Source organism: Paroedura picta, chromosome 12 (genome assembly GCF_049243985.1).
Source record: "Paroedura picta isolate Pp20150507F chromosome 12, Ppicta_v3.0, whole genome shotgun sequence".
Taxonomy (NCBI): Eukaryota; Metazoa; Chordata; class Lepidosauria; order Squamata; family Gekkonidae; genus Paroedura; species Paroedura picta.
Genome location: NC_135380.1, coordinates 46,075,051 through 46,094,091, shown reverse-complemented (window position 1 = coordinate 46,094,091; position 19,041 = coordinate 46,075,051). Strand labels below are relative to the sequence as shown.

Genomic DNA, 19,041 nt, shown 5'->3' with positions numbered 1-19,041 from the left:
GAAATTAAAATCAGAAGCAGGCAGAGTGGGCGACAGGCTCGCCTCTGTAAGAAAAAAGCCCCCTAGCACTTTAGGGAGGAGGAAAAGCACCTTCATGGTAGTTTTGCAGAAATCTTGTAACGAATGCTAAAGGGTAAAGGTCTCCCAACAGTCCCCCTGTGTCTCTTCATAGCCACAGGAGGAAGTGAGGTTAAATCCAAGCTGATGCTGAGAAATACAGAGTATGGGGAAAAGGCCAGGTCATTTTGGGTGCCTTCCTGGGCCCTTGCCCTGAATATTCTCAAGCGTCTACTAAAAAGAGAAAAAAGGCAGGAGCCTTGGCAGGAGCACAGACAGGTAATGCACTTCCTAGAGAGGAACATCTCCACCTTCTTGTATTATGGCCAATGAATGCTGAGATATGAGAATCCAGCCTCTGCTTTGTTATTTGTGTTTCTGGCCATCTATATTGATTTGTGGTGCCTCTTTTCAACAAAGCGTACTCTTCTACCACCCGTCCAAGTTCCCCAAAACATATTTGTCAAGTCTGCATCAAAAGGATAGAGGGAGCAAGAGCCCACTGTTGGCTGCAAAGCAAGATGTACGAACCTGGTTTAAATTGAATTCTTACGCCCGCATCGTTCTGGATTTTTTTAATCATTTCTCCATTTCTTCCTATTACAATTCCCACGGCAAACCTGGGCACAGACACCTGTCAGGGAAGGGAAAGCAATGAGAAGGGGAGTACAGTGCTGTACAGTGCCCACTATTTTTAGAGTTTTCAGGACTGGCTTTGTTACACTGGACGAGATATACACATAGAACTATGAAATCCAGTGTTGGATTTGTTTTGTTAGCATGGTCCTGCCCTAAGACCAGTTGAAGAGGAATCTGGGCACTATGGCTAACTCTGGGCACTATGTCCTGCACCTCTCCCCCGAACCCAAGTAATTTATTCTGTTACCTTCCTATGTTAGCTTTTCATCACATAGCAACTGAAGCCTCTAACCGTTACAATTGCAGGGGTTACAGTGCAGGCCCATGATCTGGCAGACCCAGGTTCAAATCCCCACTCCGTCATGGAAGTTTGCTAGGTGACCTTAAGACAGTCACCTGCTTTTGGCTTAATAGGGGGTCCTTACAGCTAGGCTGTTTTGGACTCCAACCGGGATGAACACAACAAATAAGCAAACAGAAAAAAGCCACACAAACAGAACATTAACAAACAGAAAACACACCCTGGAAACACTGATCACCAGAGAGAAACCGGAAAGCAACATTTTAAATACTGCCTATTCAAGGACCAGTGGTTTTACAAACAGGTTTGGATAAATGATGAGGGACTGCAATCTAAACTGCTGTGTTTAGTTTATTAAAAGTCTGGTTCTATTACTGTGATTTCTGTACTGCTTCATGTGTCATATGGATACTTCTGCTATGCTTCAGTTCTTTCCGTTGGCTCCAGACTTCTACAATCCTAATGCATTGGTTAGTGAAGGTTCCCATTTGTTGATTGTACTGCCTCAACATATGCAATCTGCCCTGACTCCCCGTGAGAAAGGCGAACTAAGAATAAAATATGAGGGTATGTCAAGAAGCATTGCTATAAAATCATTAAAAACGCTATTAAACAAAAATATTAAACTGTGAAGCTGTTATTTCTCAATCTGTTCTCCACCTAGGCCTATCCACTTCTAAAGGCAGTTTCCACCTCTTTAACCCTTCCCCAATGAATTCTTCACTCTTTGATTCACACCATTTCGAAACAGCAGTCTTGGCATCCTGGAGGGACTCAGATTGTGTTCTTTTTAAATGTTCTTTGAGTTTGGGGAACAAAAAGAAGTCTGAAGGGGCAAGATCTGGGCTGAAGGATGGGGCAAGGTTTCCCAGCAAAATTCTCATAGTATAGCCCCTGCTACCCTCGATGAATGAGCAGGTCCATCAAAATGGGGGGGGGGGGGGGGGGGAGAATTCCTCAGCACATCTTTCCTGGCCTTTTTCTCACCAATGCAGTTTTAAATTCTTTTGAAGGCACCCTAATGAGACCAAGACAAGTATATCACTGAAAGAACTTGTCTTTAGCCATCCACTGATCACAGAGACATGTTTAAACGGGTTTTGTTTGGAATAAATTTATGTATGTATGCACTGGAACCCTAATAACAATACTTTTTGACTTACCTTCGTAAATAGGTTGCATTGCAACTAGGCACAATGGTTTGTTTGTTTTTCATCTAAACTCTACCCCCGCAACCACCTTCTAGCAGCCACCAGAGCTCACTAACTTTAAATCCAGAGGCATAACAAGGGGTTCAGTTCCTGGCATTGCCTGTCCAGATTATTTAGGGTGGCCTGGGAAAAGCCCTCGAGAGCCATGGCTAGGCAGAACAGATGGTTAGAGATAAACAGACCCATGGCCTGACTCAAGATGATCATACCTCTGCGGCAGCATGCATGCTTTGTACTCAAGGCAAGCCAGGAGCAGTTCCCAGCATCTCTAGTTCAAAGGATCTTGGGCAAGTGGCGCTCCTGCTGCTAGATGCTAAGCCCCCCCCCCCCCCATGCTGAAAATCCACCTGCAGGGAAAGATGTCACATTCCAAGACAGTACACACCTCTATGCTTCCTCCTCCCATTCTGGAGGTAAAGTCGTTGCGTACACCTCGGAAATCGGCCTGATCTTTTTCTCGGATGATTTCCAGGACCATCTCTCTCGCTTGCTAGATAGACGCAGGAGGATGAGAAGAGGCTTGAAGTTAGAGTTAAACAATATTGCTGCCTCCCTAACCCCAGACCCTTTTCCAAATCCACAAGGGGTAGCAATCGTCTTGCAAATATGAACTGAACTGGATTCCTGGCAGAAAACCTAACGCCCCGACCTTTCATAGTTTGCATTTTCTGAGACCGCCACAAGGCAGCTTGCTAGACCTGGCAGATACAGGTTGCAAATACATCTTTAAAGTTGGCATCTTTAACAAAACAGAACCCAACAGAAAACGTGTGTGCTTAGGGAATGGAATCTAGAAAACCTTCCATCACCATACCCTGTAACTAGGGGTGTGTGCTTCGGCTCAGCCGCCTAGACCAGGGGTAGTCAAACTGCGGCCCTCCAGATGTCCATGGACTACAATTCCCAGGAGCCCCTGCCAGCGTTTACTGGCAGGGGCTCCTGGAAATTGTAGTCCATGGACATCTGGAGGGCTGCAGTTGGACTACCCCTGGCCTAGACGATCAACAAAGCCCGAGGCAGCCAGTGCCATGATGCAGAGAGCTGGAGGTGGTGCGCCAGGCGCCGGCCGCATGCATTCAAAGAGCTCTGCGCCTGCATGTGGCCACCGGCTGGTGCATCATCGCTGGCTGCCCCTCCTATCCACATCGCTGGCCTCCTATTCGCCGCTTCGGTGATCACTGAGGTGGCCGAACCAAGCCCAAGTGAACAACCCTACCTGTAACAGTTTCAACAAAGACATCCCTAAGTATCTATTATTGCCTGACTTTCATATACAAAACTCCACTTTAAGTGCAGGACATGGAGCCCCCTGGCCTTGGCTAATGTAACCTCCTTGAGGGGCCAAGCCTTTTTGCTCCACTCGCAGCCACACTACCGAAGATAAAGCTGGTGAACACACGTTCTCTTGTAGGTAGAAGCACCAGGGATTCTATCCCTGCCCCAAACTAACAGGAGAAAAATCAAAATGCCCTTCCCTTTGAAAGCAAACGAGAGCAGCAAATCCCCCTCTTTGTCACTGTTGTCCCACTTGTTGCATCAACAATTGTCCTTCCTGGTTACCTAGTAAGAGAACCCAGAGTGGAGGTTCCAAACCAGCTACAGTAGAAAAGCCCCCAGAAAGTTCTGACTCACAGCACTGCATCCCTCCTGTAAAGGTGCCTTCCTTCGAGGGAAGACAGCTGCCACTGCCTTGTGATTTTAAGAAGCACTGACTAGATAGCAACGTTTTCTTTTCTCTTTTTGGCAATACAGGGGTTTGCAAACCAACTCAGTAGGGGAGGGTGCTAATTTAAGGGGACCATATGTAAACAGGCAGAGGATTGTTTGGTCCATGGGCCTGAGATTGTCCTCTCCCCAAATACAGAGACACAAACACACACACACACATACACACAGAGGGGCTCACAAGCACCACCAACTGTGCCATTATTCCAAATCCTCCTAAAACTCTATCAGCATGGCCACAAATCCTCTTTGATACACACCTGTACTTTAAAAGCATCTCCGGTAATCCGAAGAGGTTTATCCGCTCCAGTTGGTAAAGGGCCATCTTGGATCATAATCATTTTCACGCCTGTTCGTTCCTGTACATGCAACATGAAGACAATGGAAAAGCAAGAATAAATCGGAGGCCAAAACAGGCAGAAAGACATGAAAAAAGAGAGACAATAACAGAAACCCCAAAGTGCTGGTCAATAATCTGTTAAGCAGCTTGTCTTGACAGCTCTGCTTCTTAAAAAGGCAACATTCTTAGGAATGTCAGTGGTGCACCATTTGGGACACTTGGCCGGATCCACCAAAAGCCCACTGCAATTTGACAGACATGTGGTTGAAAGTGCTGCCAAGGCACAGAATTCAGTTTATGAACAGCAGCACGAGACGGCCTGCAAAACCTAGGGCTCTTGCCAATGACAGAATGTGAAGCTCGGCTGACCCTTGACCTGATCCAACATTTATGTTCTTGAAGTACAAGTTGACTGAGACTTTTTGCTCACTTGAAACCAAGCAACTCAACCACCAAATCACCAATACCCCAAGGTCTCACTTTCACTGTTTAAATTTTGTCTCTGAAAGCTGCAATGAGGTTCTTTAACTGGAGATGCCAGGATCTGAAGCAGAGCTATCTGAATATGCCCTACCATTTAATTTTGGTTATTACTCATTTAAAATTCTTATTATCTGCCTTTCTTCCTTACAGAGCTAAAGGCAGCTTACAATACTTTACATATAAAAACCTTAAAACCAAAATTCAAGATCACAGGTTATGGCTGCTTTAATCAAATGCAATCCTAAATAAAACCATCGATCACCATCCTTGAGAGGCTCTTCCCTAAATGTGCGCCTGCCCCTCTCTTGTGTACCCAACTAACGAGCTTCTTTGATTGGGGGGATAGTTAGCAAGGCCTCTCCCTGTGATCTTAATTCCTGGGCAGGAACTTGTTAATATGTCAATGGGTTGGATCTTATCACCCCTTTCTGCCAAGTCTTCCTCCAACAGAACACGCTCTCTGTCTATATGCACTGGACAAAGGCTTGGTAGAAGGCAACTGCAGGACCTGAACCTGCATAGAGTGTCACCAATGGTGCTGTGGTGCAGTCAGAAAGCAATGGACTCTGGGTTAGGTCTTGCAGATCAGTTCCTCTGGCAGATGTGGAAATCTGCTCTATTGGAACAGAGTCAAGTGACTCAACGTTCTGTCTAAAGCTCCTAGCATAAAGCATGCTCACCTGCAACAACATGGCAGTGGAGCTGAGCAGTGGAGGAAGGCACAGGTCACGACGGTAGCTCGCTGGGCATTTTACCATCTTCGTCAGGTGAGGCCACTAGCCATGGCGATCCATACAACGTAATTTATTTCTGTAACTCATTCTATGTGGGCCTGCCCTTGTCTCTGACCCAGAAATTACAGCTGGTATAAAATGCAGCTGCTAGGATCCTCACAGGAACATCTTGGAGGGCCCATATTCAGCTAGTGCTGAGGCAGCTGCATAAGTTGCCAGTTACAGCCTGGATCAGGTTCAAGGTTTTAGTTTTGACCCTTAAGGCCCTTCGTGGTCTGGGACCCCCATATCTGAAGGACCGCCTGTTGCTCTACGCCTCCCACAGGGCTTTACGGTCTGCGGGTTCAAACTTATTGGTTGTTCCCGGCCTCAGGGAAGCTCACGTGGCCTTTTCAGTCCTGGCCCCAGCCTGGTGGAATGAGCTCTCGGAAGAGCTGAGGGCCCTGCAGGAGCTTCCTGCATTCCGCAGGGTCTGTAAAATGGAGCTCTTCTGCCATGTGTATGGTTGAGGCCAGGGCATGGAAGATCAGACGGCCCCCTGGGAAGATACTGCCACCATGTTTTTTTATCATCTTGGCTAATGGCTGTTAGCTTAAAAATTCCCCTGGTGCCAAAGTGGTACCCGCACAAGTTGGGGGAAGAGAGTGTTAGTTGCCGCCAGAAATTGAACAGTTTCAATGGTTTTTTAATGTGGATCTGTATTTTATGTGGGGTTTTTACTGTGCAACCCGCCTTCAGGTGGCTTGCCATGGGTGGCGGGATATAAATCAAATCAATAAACAAACATTCTGCCTACCTGCAACTGCTTTATCGTCTCTCCACCTTTGCCGATGACCAGGCCCACTTTGGATGCCGGGATGAGGATCTCCTGGATTGTGCTGTTGCCATCCACGTCATTGTGGAATCCGGGCCCATTCCGACAGCGGTCCACAATTTGCCCTAGTAGCCGCTTTGCATGTCTTTGGAAGGGGGGAAAAAGCCGTAAAGAGAAAGCTTCAAGGAAAAAACAGCAAAAATATCACTGGGATGCAGGAAGTTTGGGAGGGGGAGAAAGAAAGAAAGGAGGAGGAAAGAGAAATGAGAAGGTAACTGACAGTCACTCTGGCAACTCAGCATTTTGGATCAGGCTTCCTCACACGTTTTGACTCTAGAGTCAAGGAGGGGGAGAAGATGACATCAAAGATGCGGAGGCATCTCAAATGCTAAGTTTCTCACTTTGTGCTATGCAAAGTCCCTTTCATTTATCCCACCCCACAGACTTTTCCCTTGCTCATTTCACACACACACACTCTCACAAGCACACAATTTTCAGAAACCTCCAGGGTCCCTACTTGGCCGGGACTTGATGTCAACAGCCATCTTCTGCATACACTAGGAGAGGAAGGGAAGATGCCCATTTGGTCAGCTGCTGATCCAAATGGGCAAAAGATGGTCAAGGAAGAACAATCACTTTCTTTAAAACTCAGGAAGACAGTCTCTTTGTACTTAGAATCATAGAGTTGGAAGGGAGCTCCAGGGTCATCTAGTCCAACCCCCTGCACAATGCAGGAACTAACCTGCCCACCCACGGTGACCCCAATTTCATGCCCAAGTGATCCCACCACATACCAAAAATCTCCAAAATCCAGCCTGGCCTAGAGGGAATTCACCTACCACCCCACAGTGGCGATCAGCAATTCCATGGGTATGCAAGGAAGGGCCACAAGAGACAAACCCTGGCACATCCCTTCCTGCCCACCTACTCATATTCTGCCTAAGTTCATAAAATCAGCATTTCTGCCAGATTACTTCTATTTGCCTCCTAGTGCTGATGGTTGGTGCAGTACCACAAAGTGCCTTGAGTTGATCCTCCAACTACATGAATTAGAATGGAGAAGCAATAGGCCAAGGAAGACCCAGGTGCAAATTCCTGCTCCATCATGAAGCTCAAAGCCAGGCTCCTGAAGGCAGTAATAAAACAGGAGAAAGGGAAACATGTACCCTACCCCTTAAGCTTCTTGGAGGAAGGGCCAAAAATACATGCATTTGATGAGAATAAAAGGGACCAATGATCCTGGATGGAGTATAGCCTGTTAGAAGTACAGGATGAAAGCCACCCTTCAGATGCAAAACAGGTGCCACAATGCCCTGGGCTAGTTGTAAATCCAGGATTCTATGGCATGGCCAGCCAAAATTGTAGGTTCGAGCTTTGTGCCATGGTAACATCCACAGGTTGATACTCCGGTCTATGACCGCATAAATAAAACTGACTGATTGGTTCACAGTTTTCCCACACCTGTGCAAGAAATCCCCACCTGCCCAGATTGCTGTACCACTCATGCTTCCCATGGCTCAGGGTGATCACCCATTAACTAGAGACCTTCCCCCAGACACTCCTATGCACAGCAGTCTCTTGTTTTAAGTTTCTAACCATGGCACAAAGGCTGGGGGACATAAAATTCAAAGACTGAGTATACCTCTTTCTCAGCCTCAGTTTCCCACTTGGCAATAGAGAGTTTGCCAAAGCCAGCCAAGAGACCTGGTGCCTCAGTACAAGACAGGTGTGCCAATGTAAGCATCCCCTCCCCCACCACCAGGCACACATTTTAAAAATACAATAAAGATCTTGCAGCTTTTCATCATTTTCCTTCTTGCTCCAGCTCATCCATTAACAGCCAGGGGAGGAGGGAGAAACCCACCTCAATTCTAGCAACAACAACAAAAATTCCCTATATTGCTTGCCCTATAACATGCACCTGTCAATCATACTTATTCTGCTCCAATGCTTGCGGAATTACAGCCCTACAAGACCCACAAATGCAGAAGCAAAAGCGGACCCTTTTTTTTTTAAAGCACAACCTCTAGGGACTGAGGATTTCAAGGGTTGTTCCTTGATTTCCCCTCCCCCCAAAGCACCAAAATGCAACTCTCTTTTCTTTTTTTTGTAAAGAAGATCTGGGATGGATTTGGAAAAAACCCACCTACCCCAAAGGCTGGGGGACAGAAAGAGCTGCTCCATTTTGTTAAGTGGGGTCCTGTAAGCCTGAGGCTTGCGGCTCCAAGTCCGAGCGGGGAGGTCCTCAAAATGGCTTGGGAGAGGCAAACTCAGCTCCTGGGAAGGGGGAGGGAGGAAAGACTGTCCCTCAAGTTTCTATAGGGCCACAGAGAGTGCAGAAACCCCCCACTGGACTGCCACATGGTAGGATCTTGCAAGATACCTGGGGAGAACCCAACAACACTCGGGGGGTGTTGCGCCAAACCCATGGTGGTGACTGGGGGGACTACTGACATGCATGGACGAAATTAAAAGACCTGGGTAATGCTCAGGCTGGAAAAAAGCAGAGGGGAGGCAGCATATTTTTGCTGCAACACCACCCAAATTTATTCAGGTGTCACAAACAGTGCCTTCTTGTGCATTCCCTGCCCACATTTCAGTGAAAGGGGTGGTCAGTTCAAAGGACCTGGGAAGATTGCAAGAGTGGGGGAAAGGGCACGGGAGACATTCTGAGCAGTCTGGGAATCCAGCCTCTTAAGTAGCCTCCAACAAGTTCACCTGTGGCAACTTGCGGATTTGCTCCAGGCGGCCAAACAAATTCTACAAAGAGAAAGACAGTTTTTGACTGTTAGCATGGACACTGACAGGCAGCCTTTCTTTGGAGCATCTCAACTCTGTGTCACTGTTTACAAGGCTGGCATAATCAGGGAGGCCTCAGGTGCCCTAAAAGCATACTTCTGTACAGACCAGTCTGACTTGGAGAGAGCTGGGTTTTTATACCACGCTTTTTGCTACTCGAAGCAGCTGACACCTTTCTTATCCGCACCCCTGTGAGGTAGGTGGGGCTAAGAGAGCCCTGAGTGAACTGCTCTGCCAGAACAGCCCCTAAGAGAACTGTGACTAGCCCAAGGTCAGTCAGCTGGCTGCGTGTGGAAGAGTGGGGAATCAAACCCAGTTCTCCAGATTAGAGCCCACTGCTCTTAGCCACTAACCATTCTGGCTCTCTCTTAGGAAAGGGAAGGAGGAAGGAGGAAAGTAGCATTCAAGGCAGTCTTGGGTAGGTGAACTCAGTCTGTTCCAAGAGGCTTCGGGAAGGGTAATCATTTGGTTGGGAAGGGGATGCCGCTTTTTTGTAGGGGTAAATGGGAGCAGCAGCATAGAGAAGAAAAGCATTAAGGGGTGTGTGTGTCGGGGGGGGGGGGAAACAGAAGAGGGAAGATGAAAGAGGAGAGATGGGAAGGAAGGGACAAAGCAAAGAAACCATTTTAAAAAGACTCACTCAATGCTCTCAGGTGTCCCAGTGAGCACACAGGGTCTCTCGGCCATGCCGCCACTGTCTGGAAAGACAAAGAACATGACACATGGATGGGACCCACATCACAGTTCTGAAACTACCATCCTTTGTCAAGCTCGTGATTTGTGTTTTAATTCAGATTTGCAACCAGAGTTACCACTTGTGCATGAACAGAACCTGAAATCGGCACTATAAAAAAAGCTCAAATCTGTAACTGGTTACAGATTCTGCCAAAGGAGACCAGTTCTGCTTAAACACGTTTGTTTTCCCTCATTTATTCTGCTTCTTATAGCTCCAGGGAAAGGCAATCAACATGGGGCCAGTAGGCAATCTCAGCCAGAGACCTTTTTATATGCAGAGATTTCAGAGAGTACTAGCCACCTGCAAACATCACCAACCCCATGAGGGGTCGAAAATCCCTTACGAGTGTTCTCAAGGAGCAAGCAGACCAATGGGCTCAAATGTTCCTACACCCTCCAGCTCCATAGACATGACGTTCACCAGGCAGCCTGAGGTAAAACTCTTTCAGACACTTTCCAGACCTGGAGACTGAAGACGGGGAGATGTTGAGGATGACCGCCAGAAGGAAGCTGCCGAGCCAGACCACTGGCCCCTCTTAGCTCAGCAGTGTCTCTTTTGATGGGGTTTCAAAAACAGAAAGTGTAATGAGCCCCCAAGGCCTCAGATTGAGTTCCAACTGGCTCCTCTTGGCATCCCAACCAGGTACTTCTTGCCCTGGATGGCGTGTTTACTCACAATCTGAGAGGCCCTGTGGAACCCCTCACCACTGTGGCTTCTCCCTGGTGAGTCTTCTTAGCCATTTGAGCCTCTGGACCTCTCTGTAGCCTACCATGATTCAACCTCTTGCCTGGCCTTGCTTCTCAGGGCTTCTGGGGATCTTCCTCCTGCTCACATCTCCCCTCAATCTCCCTTCACTGCTTGCTGCAATCATTGGCTACCCCAGGCATCTCCACTCTGCCTCTGGCTCCCCCACCTCCCCCAGAGGCTCCCAGAAAACAGGGTCTGGCCCCTCTGTTGGTGGCACATCGCTTCTGGGCCAAGCATAGTTACTTTTGGCTGGGCCTCTCAACACCTGTGAACCTTTACCTGGAGACACTGGGGACTGAACCTTCTGTAGACAATGTGGTTCTCAGCACCCAAGCCACACTTCCTTTTTAGTCATCCACCAGTGAATATATGCTTCCTAATCAATTATGCCTGTGCAAATTAAATACACATTTCAAAGCAAAAAAGTACTGTTGCCAAACAGTTTACAGGATCATAACAGAGCCAGTGATGGCCATTCTGAAGTCCCGGAGCGAATAACATCTGAGACAGAGTTCGGAATGTCACAAAATGCTCAGAGGACCTTGTGGTCAAAAATGATGAAAAGCAACAAAATAAACAATGCACTGATGTGACATAGCAAGCGCCACTGCAGAAGAGGCATTCCCTTGTGTGACGGAAGGGAGAAGGCCTCTTTCATGCCAGAGTTCTGTGCACTTTGTCTAAGTGTTTTTTCCTATGTAAAAGGGACTATTGCACAATAAGCCAGAAGGTGTCCTTTTGGGCGATCAAAAGACCCAATGATGCAGCCTTTTCCCCGTTATTTACTTTAAAGTATATCCCCTCCTAACTATCCAGCCTTTTTGGCACTTTTTAGCCGCTGAAGTAAACTCTCTTAGATTTTTGCATATACCTGTGTCAACTATCTACATGCCCACAATGCAGATGGGCCACTTAAATTTCCCAGTGTGCTGTTTCCCTAGAAGTAGGGACGGGCAATTTGGTTTGGATAAGCCAAAAAGTACCCAAATGCTGACTCGGGTATTTTTTTGGAAGAATTTTAACCAAATTGCCAATCCCTATTCTTTAAACTGGCTGAATCAGTGGTATCTGAATTGTGATTCAGCTGCAATTTGGCCAGTTTAACCCTCTTTTCCCCATACCCCCTCTTCCCAGGCTCCTGAGAATATGGAAGGTTTGGGGAAAGAGAAGAACATCAAACAACTGATTGGTCAATTTCAGTGGCTTGACTCTCCCTTTAAATCCCCCCCCCCAGCCTTCCCAAGCAGCAGAGAGCTGACAAACACCTGACTCTCAGAGATCAGGTGTCTGGTGGATGTTTTGAACCAATCAATTTGAACACCGAATCGATTTTGGCTGAATACAAATAATCTGATTCGGGTGATTCAGATTGGGAAGAATCCAAAGTGGACCCATTTTTTTCCTGCACACATGCCAAGAGGACAGCTTTGGTTAATTTGTAGCATGGTTGGGCCACTCCATTTGGCTTGCTCCAGAGTCAAGGACACCAGGAGCAGACCGGATCAGAGAGTTGCCCTTTACAGCTTCTCATCCAGTCCCATATTCAGAGAACCTAAAAGCATTTCAAACATGGGAATGGGTTTTTTTTTTAAGACTTATAAGACTGAGTTATTTCTTTGTTCTTTGAAATGTTGTCTCTCAAATCTGTTCTCTCCTATTACATCTCATGGCCCTTATTTCTGAACAGAAAACTGGTGGATTTCTTTATTTTGATGGAACCTCTTGCAGTCTATGCGAGTTGCTTTCAGAACTCTGGTCAAGAAGAGAATTACAAATTCTCCATCCATCAGGAATGATGGTTGCGGCAACCACTTAAAGATGCATCCTGTTAGGCAAGAGCTAGTGTGCCCCTTTGAGCTGAATCCAGCAGCAAAGCTTTCCCCAGGCTGAATTCTCTGGGAGCACACAGGAGTTCAGCTCCGTTTCAACCAATGTCTGGGCAAACATCCCAAGCATATTACCCAGTCAAAGGCTAGCTAGCAGTCACACTGCAAGGGCAACCTGCTCCACAGGTAGGCAACAGAAGGGGAAATGGTTTCATACCTGGAGCAATCTGAATTTTGCAGCCAGACTCTGCCTGGATCCGGGAGATTTGCTCGCCGCCCCTGCCAATAACTGAAACAAAATTCAGGATTTAACCGTCATGGGTTTTAGAAGAGCAGAATGAGCTTTGACTTCAGGTGCAGGCAGTCACATTCCAGATTAGCTGTCCATGGAATGTGGGCATAGTTTAGTCATCTCTGGCTCTGAGGAACAGATAGATGTGTCCTGACCAATGACTTCCTTGAACAGTCTAAAAATACAAACATGAGACCCAATGGCTGCTGTGGATTGACTGCAGCAGAGTCAGTGCACCCTCATCTCTACAGGAGAAAGGATGACTCTTGTTCAGACAACCTTTCCACTTCTGCTGTCCTATGCTCTAGTCCTGCTCCACCGAGCTGCAGCACAAGCACAGAAGGATTTCATGGTGTGTTCTTTAACACACAGGGGGTTATTTCTTGGTATTAGTGCACTCTAGATAATCATGACCACAGCAGTGCAGGAGGCAGCTGCCTTGTGAAGGAAAACCAGCAGGTGGAAGTACCAGGATATGAAGACAAAGGCAACTGAGGGAAATCTAAGAACCTGCCCAACAACTACAGTCATCTTTGCTTTGGATTCTCCTGTTTTCTGGGCTTGGGGTGGTGTGGAGGTGGATCGCAACTCAGGAGAGGGCCTTCTCAGTCATGGCATCAAAGGACTGGAACTCCCTTCCCCAGGGAGACTCATCTGTCCCCTTCTGTTGCCACTTTCTGCCAGTGGCTTCATTTGGCATTCCTTCAAGGATCCCTTTGATTGCCGTTTTCATGTTTTGTCCATATTCTAACTCTGTTTTTTAGATTTTTGTATTGATGTGAGTTTGTTAGGCAGTTGATTTTAGTGGTTTTAAGATGTACTTTTATCTGGTACGTTTTTAATTTGTTGGCTGCCCTTGTGGCCCTCACAAGGGCAGACAGGGCAGGATACACATTTTGAAAACAAATAAAAGTAACCAAGGGGTCTCACAGGAGGCCAAGAGGGAAAGCAGTACATTGAAGACAGGGTGGGCAGAAAGCACTTTTGGAGAAGAGAGCAAAGGCAGTGGTCACACAGGCTAATGCCTGGATAAAAAAGTCCAGCCAAAAGTTAACTCCTTGGGGATATATGCAGAATGATAGGATACATTTTCAGGTTGGAAGAAAGCACTATGACTGTGGCCAAGTAAGGAGCTACTAAAACAGGAAAGGTGCTTCCAGAACAAGTGCTGCTGTTTCCAACACAGCCAAGTTGCAAAATGCAAACGTGGGGATTCCACTGATGCTTTTATTTCCAGAACCCCTGAAGTGACCATGTGGTGCTGCTGTCTTGTTCCAAGTGTCCAGCTAGGACTAGCTCTTACCAGCCAGTGAGTCTCTATTTCAGCCCAGCCCTTTCATTTAGAACTGGCAAGGATTGAAGCGGACAGTCGGGACGTGCAAAGCAAGTGCTGGGAATTCTTTCTTTAAGCAATATATGCTTCCCCCCCCCAATATACTGACCCCCACTGCAATTTTCATACATTCATCACCTAGGCAGAACCACCAGCAAAGTCTGGCTCTTTAACTGCAGGTCACTGTAATAGGCAGGAAGTAACAAAATTATCCTCAAATGATTTTAAAGTTCACAGGAGGAAAAAATGCATTTTCCTCACCCAAATTGCCTCGTTTTCAGCAGCACTAATCGAACTCGCGCTGTTTGGCCAAACAGCTACCTATCATAATACAAATTAGGCGGGAGCAGGAATAACTGTTCAGCAGGCCCCACGCGCAGGGAAAAGAAAAATCGCCTCTGGAATACTTACTGAATCCTACCATTTTGTCAGGCACTTTAAATTCTTCAGTTATTACTGCCCTGAAGAAAAGAGAAAGGAAGACTCGTTATCATGGAAATAAATTCTAGCCTTTCAGCAGATGGCAACGGTCATGGAATGCAACGTTCTGGAAGCTTGTTGAGTTCCAATATGATGAACCAGACAGAGAAAACTCTCATGCCTCACAAGAAGGAAAGGAATTTTTGCCCAATAAGCCAAGCCTTTGTTTTCAATGACACTTACTGAAAAATAACAGAGCTGTTTCCTCCAACTTTTTAATCAGAGCCCAAAGTGGGTCGCAGGCCAACACTCCCTAATGGTAGCTCATGCCCCTTCCAATGCTCTCTTTGGTATTTGGAAACTAAGATTGGATCCTGGAAAGATTGCTGTCCATGTTTTCCTCACTGCATATTCATGCTCATCAAGTAAAATGTGTCCTGATGGTCATTAGAGTGAGTGAGAAGCTTGGGGGTATTAGAGAGAGTGATGGAGAAGGAGACGGTGGTCAAAGGCTGGAAATGTAACATCCATATCTGAAGGAAATGTGAATGCCACTTGCTTGGGGGGTTCATAGTGAGGGCAGCTGCACCCTTTGTGAGATATTAATTTATCTAAAGCATAGGCCTGTCACATGGTGTAGGGTAAAGGGCAGGCAGGGAAGGTTGTTGGAAGAGTTAGGTCTTCCCTACACTGTTCCCTACATGTGTTGGAAAAGCAGTAGCACAAGCAGAGCAAGTCTATGAATAGCCTTCAGGTCTCTGGAAGATGGGTTTCGTATACCCCCTTCCTTCACATTATGTTCTTCTTTGCCTCTAAATCCAAACCTCAGGGCTACTCAGTGAAGCTGACAGCAGGTACAAAAGTGGTATTTCAACAAAGCACATCACTGCCAGGAGAGCTAGAAAAAGCTACCAGCTTAAGCATACCATCATGATTTTGTCTAGTCCATGGCTATTACCCCTTTGGCTGCAAAATGAGCCTTCATGGAAGCAGTACTCATTCAGTGCAAATAATAAACAGACCCAGCTCATGTGCTTTCCAAGGTCAACGGAGTGGCCAAGATGCAGCTCATTGGTCTTCCCCAATTCTTACATTCATAGAACCATAGAGTTGGAAGGGACCTCCAGGGTCATCTAGTCCAACTCCCTGCAGAATGCAGGAAATTCACAATTACATGCCCACCCAGTGTTTCAAATTTCATGCCCAGATGATGCTAACCTTCAACCCCCCTCTTCCCCCCCAAGAATCCATGGCCAGTATTGGCCTGGAGGAAATTCACCTCCCAAACCCAAAGTGGCGATCAGCATTTCCCTGAGCATGCAAGAAAGGGCCACACGACCCAAGCATGGACACAATCCCTTCTGCACAATCACTTAAAATCTGCCTAAATTCACAGAATAAGTATTTCTGTGAGATGGCTATCTATCCCCTATTGAAAAGCTCCCAAGGAAGGAGAACCCACCATATTCCACGGAAGCCTATTCCACTGAGGAACTGCTCTGTTAGGAACTTCTTCCAGATGTTTATCCAAAAATACTTTTGAATTAATTTTATCCCATTGGTTATGGTCCAACCCTCAGGGGCAACAGAAAACAACTTTACCTCATCCTCTGTGTGACAGCCCTTCAAGTTCTTCAAGATGGATATCATATCACCTCTTAATTGTCTTCTCTCCAAGCTAAACAGACCAAGCTCCCTCAATCTTTCCTCATACATCTTGGTCTTCAAACCCCTCACCATTTTCATTGCCCTCTTCTGGATGTGCTCCAATTTGTTTACATCCTTCTTCAAATGTGGTGCCCAAAACTGAACACAATATTCTAAGTGAGGTCTAACCAGAGCAGAGTAAAGCAGTGCCATACTCCTTTTGATACAGCCCAAAATCCCATTTGCCTTTTTAGCCATTGAGTCACACTGTGGACTCATGTTCAATGTATGGTCTACTAAGACCCTAGACCCTTTCTGTACATACTACTGCCACGACAGGTCTCCCCCCATCCTATAATGATGCATTTTATTTTTCCCACCTAAATGCAGAACTTTAAATTTTTCACTACTGAAATTTATTTTATTCATTTTAGCCCAGTTTTCCAGCCTATCAAGCTCATCCTGTATCCTCATTCTGTCTTCTGGTGTGCTTGCTACCCTTCCCAGTTCAGTATCATCTGCAAATTTAATAAGCACTCCCCCCCCCATTCCTTCATCCAAATCATTTATGAATATGTTGAATAATACAAGGCCCAGGATAGATCACTGAAGCACTCCACCTGTCACTCTTCTCCAAGAGGATGACAAACCATTTAACGCCCTTTGGGTGCGGTCTGTCAACCAGTTATTGATTCACTTAACAGTAATAGGATCCATACCACATTTTACCAACTTACCAATAAGAATATCATGCAGAACCTTATCAAAAGCCTTACTGAAATCGAGATAAACTGTATGCGCAGTAGGCATGTGCGCTTCGGCCACCAAAGCAGCCAGCGTCGCAGTGCAAGGGGGAGGGGTGGTGCTGGTGGCGGCGCACGACCTGGCACCTGCACCCAGGCCAGAGCTCTGCACCTGTGTGCATGTGCTGACTGGCGCACTGGCGCTGCCCCCCTCCCATACTGTCACGCTGGCTGCTTCAGGCTCCAACGCAGCTGCAGCGCAGAAACATAATGCACAGCATTCCCCTGATCCAGCAAGGTACTTACTTTCTCAGAACAACAGATAAGGTTAGTCTGACATGACTTGTTCTTGAGAAAGCCACGTGGACTCTTAGTAATCACAGCTATCTGCTCTAGCACCAACTGTTTGAGGAATTGTTCTAAAATTCTGCCAGCTATAGATTTCAAGCTAACAATCCTCCTTTCCCCCTCTTGAAGATGGGAACAAGACTTATCTTCTCCCTGTCCTCTGGCTCTCACCCGTCCTCCAAGAATTGTCAAAGATAATGGGCAAAGGTTCAGAAATTACATCCTCAAGTTTTTTTTAGTACCGTTGGATGCAATTCATCTGGTCCAGAGAACTTAACTAGGTGTTTATGGACTATCAATATCATTCCAGCCCCCTTCTCCAAAACTATCAGTACACTAGGAGTCTCACTGCTAGCATAAAAAGTTTCTCCCAATGTGACAGAGCTCCTTGCCCCACTCCAGCCTACTGAGTTCTCCCAAATGCTGCTCGTTCAAGACAAGAGATATTCAGGAACATTGTAGGGGGACGCAGTGCAACATCAGCAAAATCTATCAATCAATCCCCTTCCTTGCACTTTCTGCTCTTTGAAAATAACCTCTAAATCCAACCTTATATTTGGTGACAATGTCATCTTCAGCTCAAGCTTTTGCCCTACGAAAATCTGACAGCACAGAATCAGCTTTATCTGGCACCTAGCATGGCTCCTCTTTAAAAAACAACAACAACCCTAAAGCAAATCCAATCAGGACTTTATCCATGAGTTAGATATCACTACAAAACTGAGCTGTGGCCCCACAAGGCCTAGTTTCTAACACTGATTCAGAAATCCTTTATTGGTATGTAAATATTGACCCAGTCAAAGGGTGTCCTCAGACCACTATGTCACTCCTTCTTGCAGTTGGGGAAGGAAGCACACCAATATTGATCTATTTGCAAAGGGTTGTTTACTATCTGTCTTTAAAGGGCTGTTGCCAGCTGAGTTTGTAATTGCATGTAAGCTGCCTCAACAAGCAACTATCCTGAGAGCTGCCCTAAAGGAACAGGCCAAAAATACTCTATCCCATCCAGCATCCCACTGCTCACTGGCAAGGGTGTCTTCCAGGAAGTCCCAAAGCAGGCAAGATGACAACAGCCCCCCCCCCCCCCCCCGGCCCATTGCCTTAAGGATGCAACTGCTGCACCAGTAGAAGCCCAGGTCTAGAGAACTGTGGAAGGTTTGAGGGGGCTTCAGCCTTGTGCCGCTTCTTTCACAACCCAGCAAAAAACCACACAGTAAACCCCTTTTGGGGACTAGCAAAGGTAGGCTGGGATAGGAACGTAAGGATCTGTGTCAAAAAACAAACCTGCACTGGCTGCTCAAAGCAGTTTGTAGGAGCTTGGCCCAAGATGCTGAGAGAGATCTGGAGGAAGCATCTATTGACAGAGGTGACTTCCTTCAGGAGGAGATGGTTTTCCCTGCCGCAAGATGATTGGGAGGAGGAAAGAATCTCTGCTAGTGGAATGGATTCACAGCACCGGACCCACTGCCATGATTCAGTCCAGCCTCCCACCTCAGCATAAACCTCGCTCCTTCCTAGAAATGCAGGAACGTTTGAAGAGCACAGGCCAAGGGCCTCAGGCTGCAAAGAGGCATTGGGGGCGAGTGTGTGTGCGTGCGTGGGGGGGGAATGAGTCTTCACAGTTTTGCCACGTCCTCAACCTCTGACTTCCTAACACTCTGGTACAGATGGGCGGATCAATAAACAATTAGAAGTGATCAATAAATAATAAAACACAACCCACTGCTTACCTTTGATGTACCAGGGCCCCTAACTGGTTACCTACTGTGGCAGAGAAAAGAGAAAAAAGAAAAATCAAAGCATTAGCACGGATAAACTAACTTCACCCCTATAGAAGAAAAGAATT

General features: G+C 46.6%; 1 protein-coding gene across 5 annotated transcripts in view; it reads right to left on the bottom strand.

Annotated features, from left to right (window-relative positions):
- The window catches only part of FUBP3 (far upstream element binding protein 3), a 95,980-nt gene that overhangs the window by 28,168 nt on the left and 48,771 nt on the right, over window positions 1–19,041 (bottom strand). For 4 of the 5 annotated variants that reach the window (XM_077306814.1, XM_077306815.1, XM_077306817.1 and 1 more), the window contains 8 exons: window positions 18,926–18,959; window positions 14,449–14,498; window positions 12,630–12,701; window positions 9,744–9,801; window positions 6,287–6,449; window positions 4,194–4,292; window positions 2,594–2,698; window positions 589–691 (listed from right to left, as the gene is read on the bottom strand). In XM_077306814.1, coding sequence (XP_077162929.1) covers window positions 589–691; window positions 2,594–2,698; window positions 4,194–4,292; window positions 6,287–6,449; window positions 9,744–9,801; window positions 12,630–12,701; window positions 14,449–14,498; window positions 18,926–18,959 — 684 coding nt within the window. The remainder of the gene's footprint in view (window positions 1–588; window positions 692–2,593; window positions 2,699–4,193; window positions 4,293–6,286; window positions 6,450–9,743; window positions 9,802–12,629; window positions 12,702–14,448; window positions 14,499–18,925; window positions 18,960–19,041) is intronic. The other variant, XM_077306816.1, reaches the window with a different exon arrangement.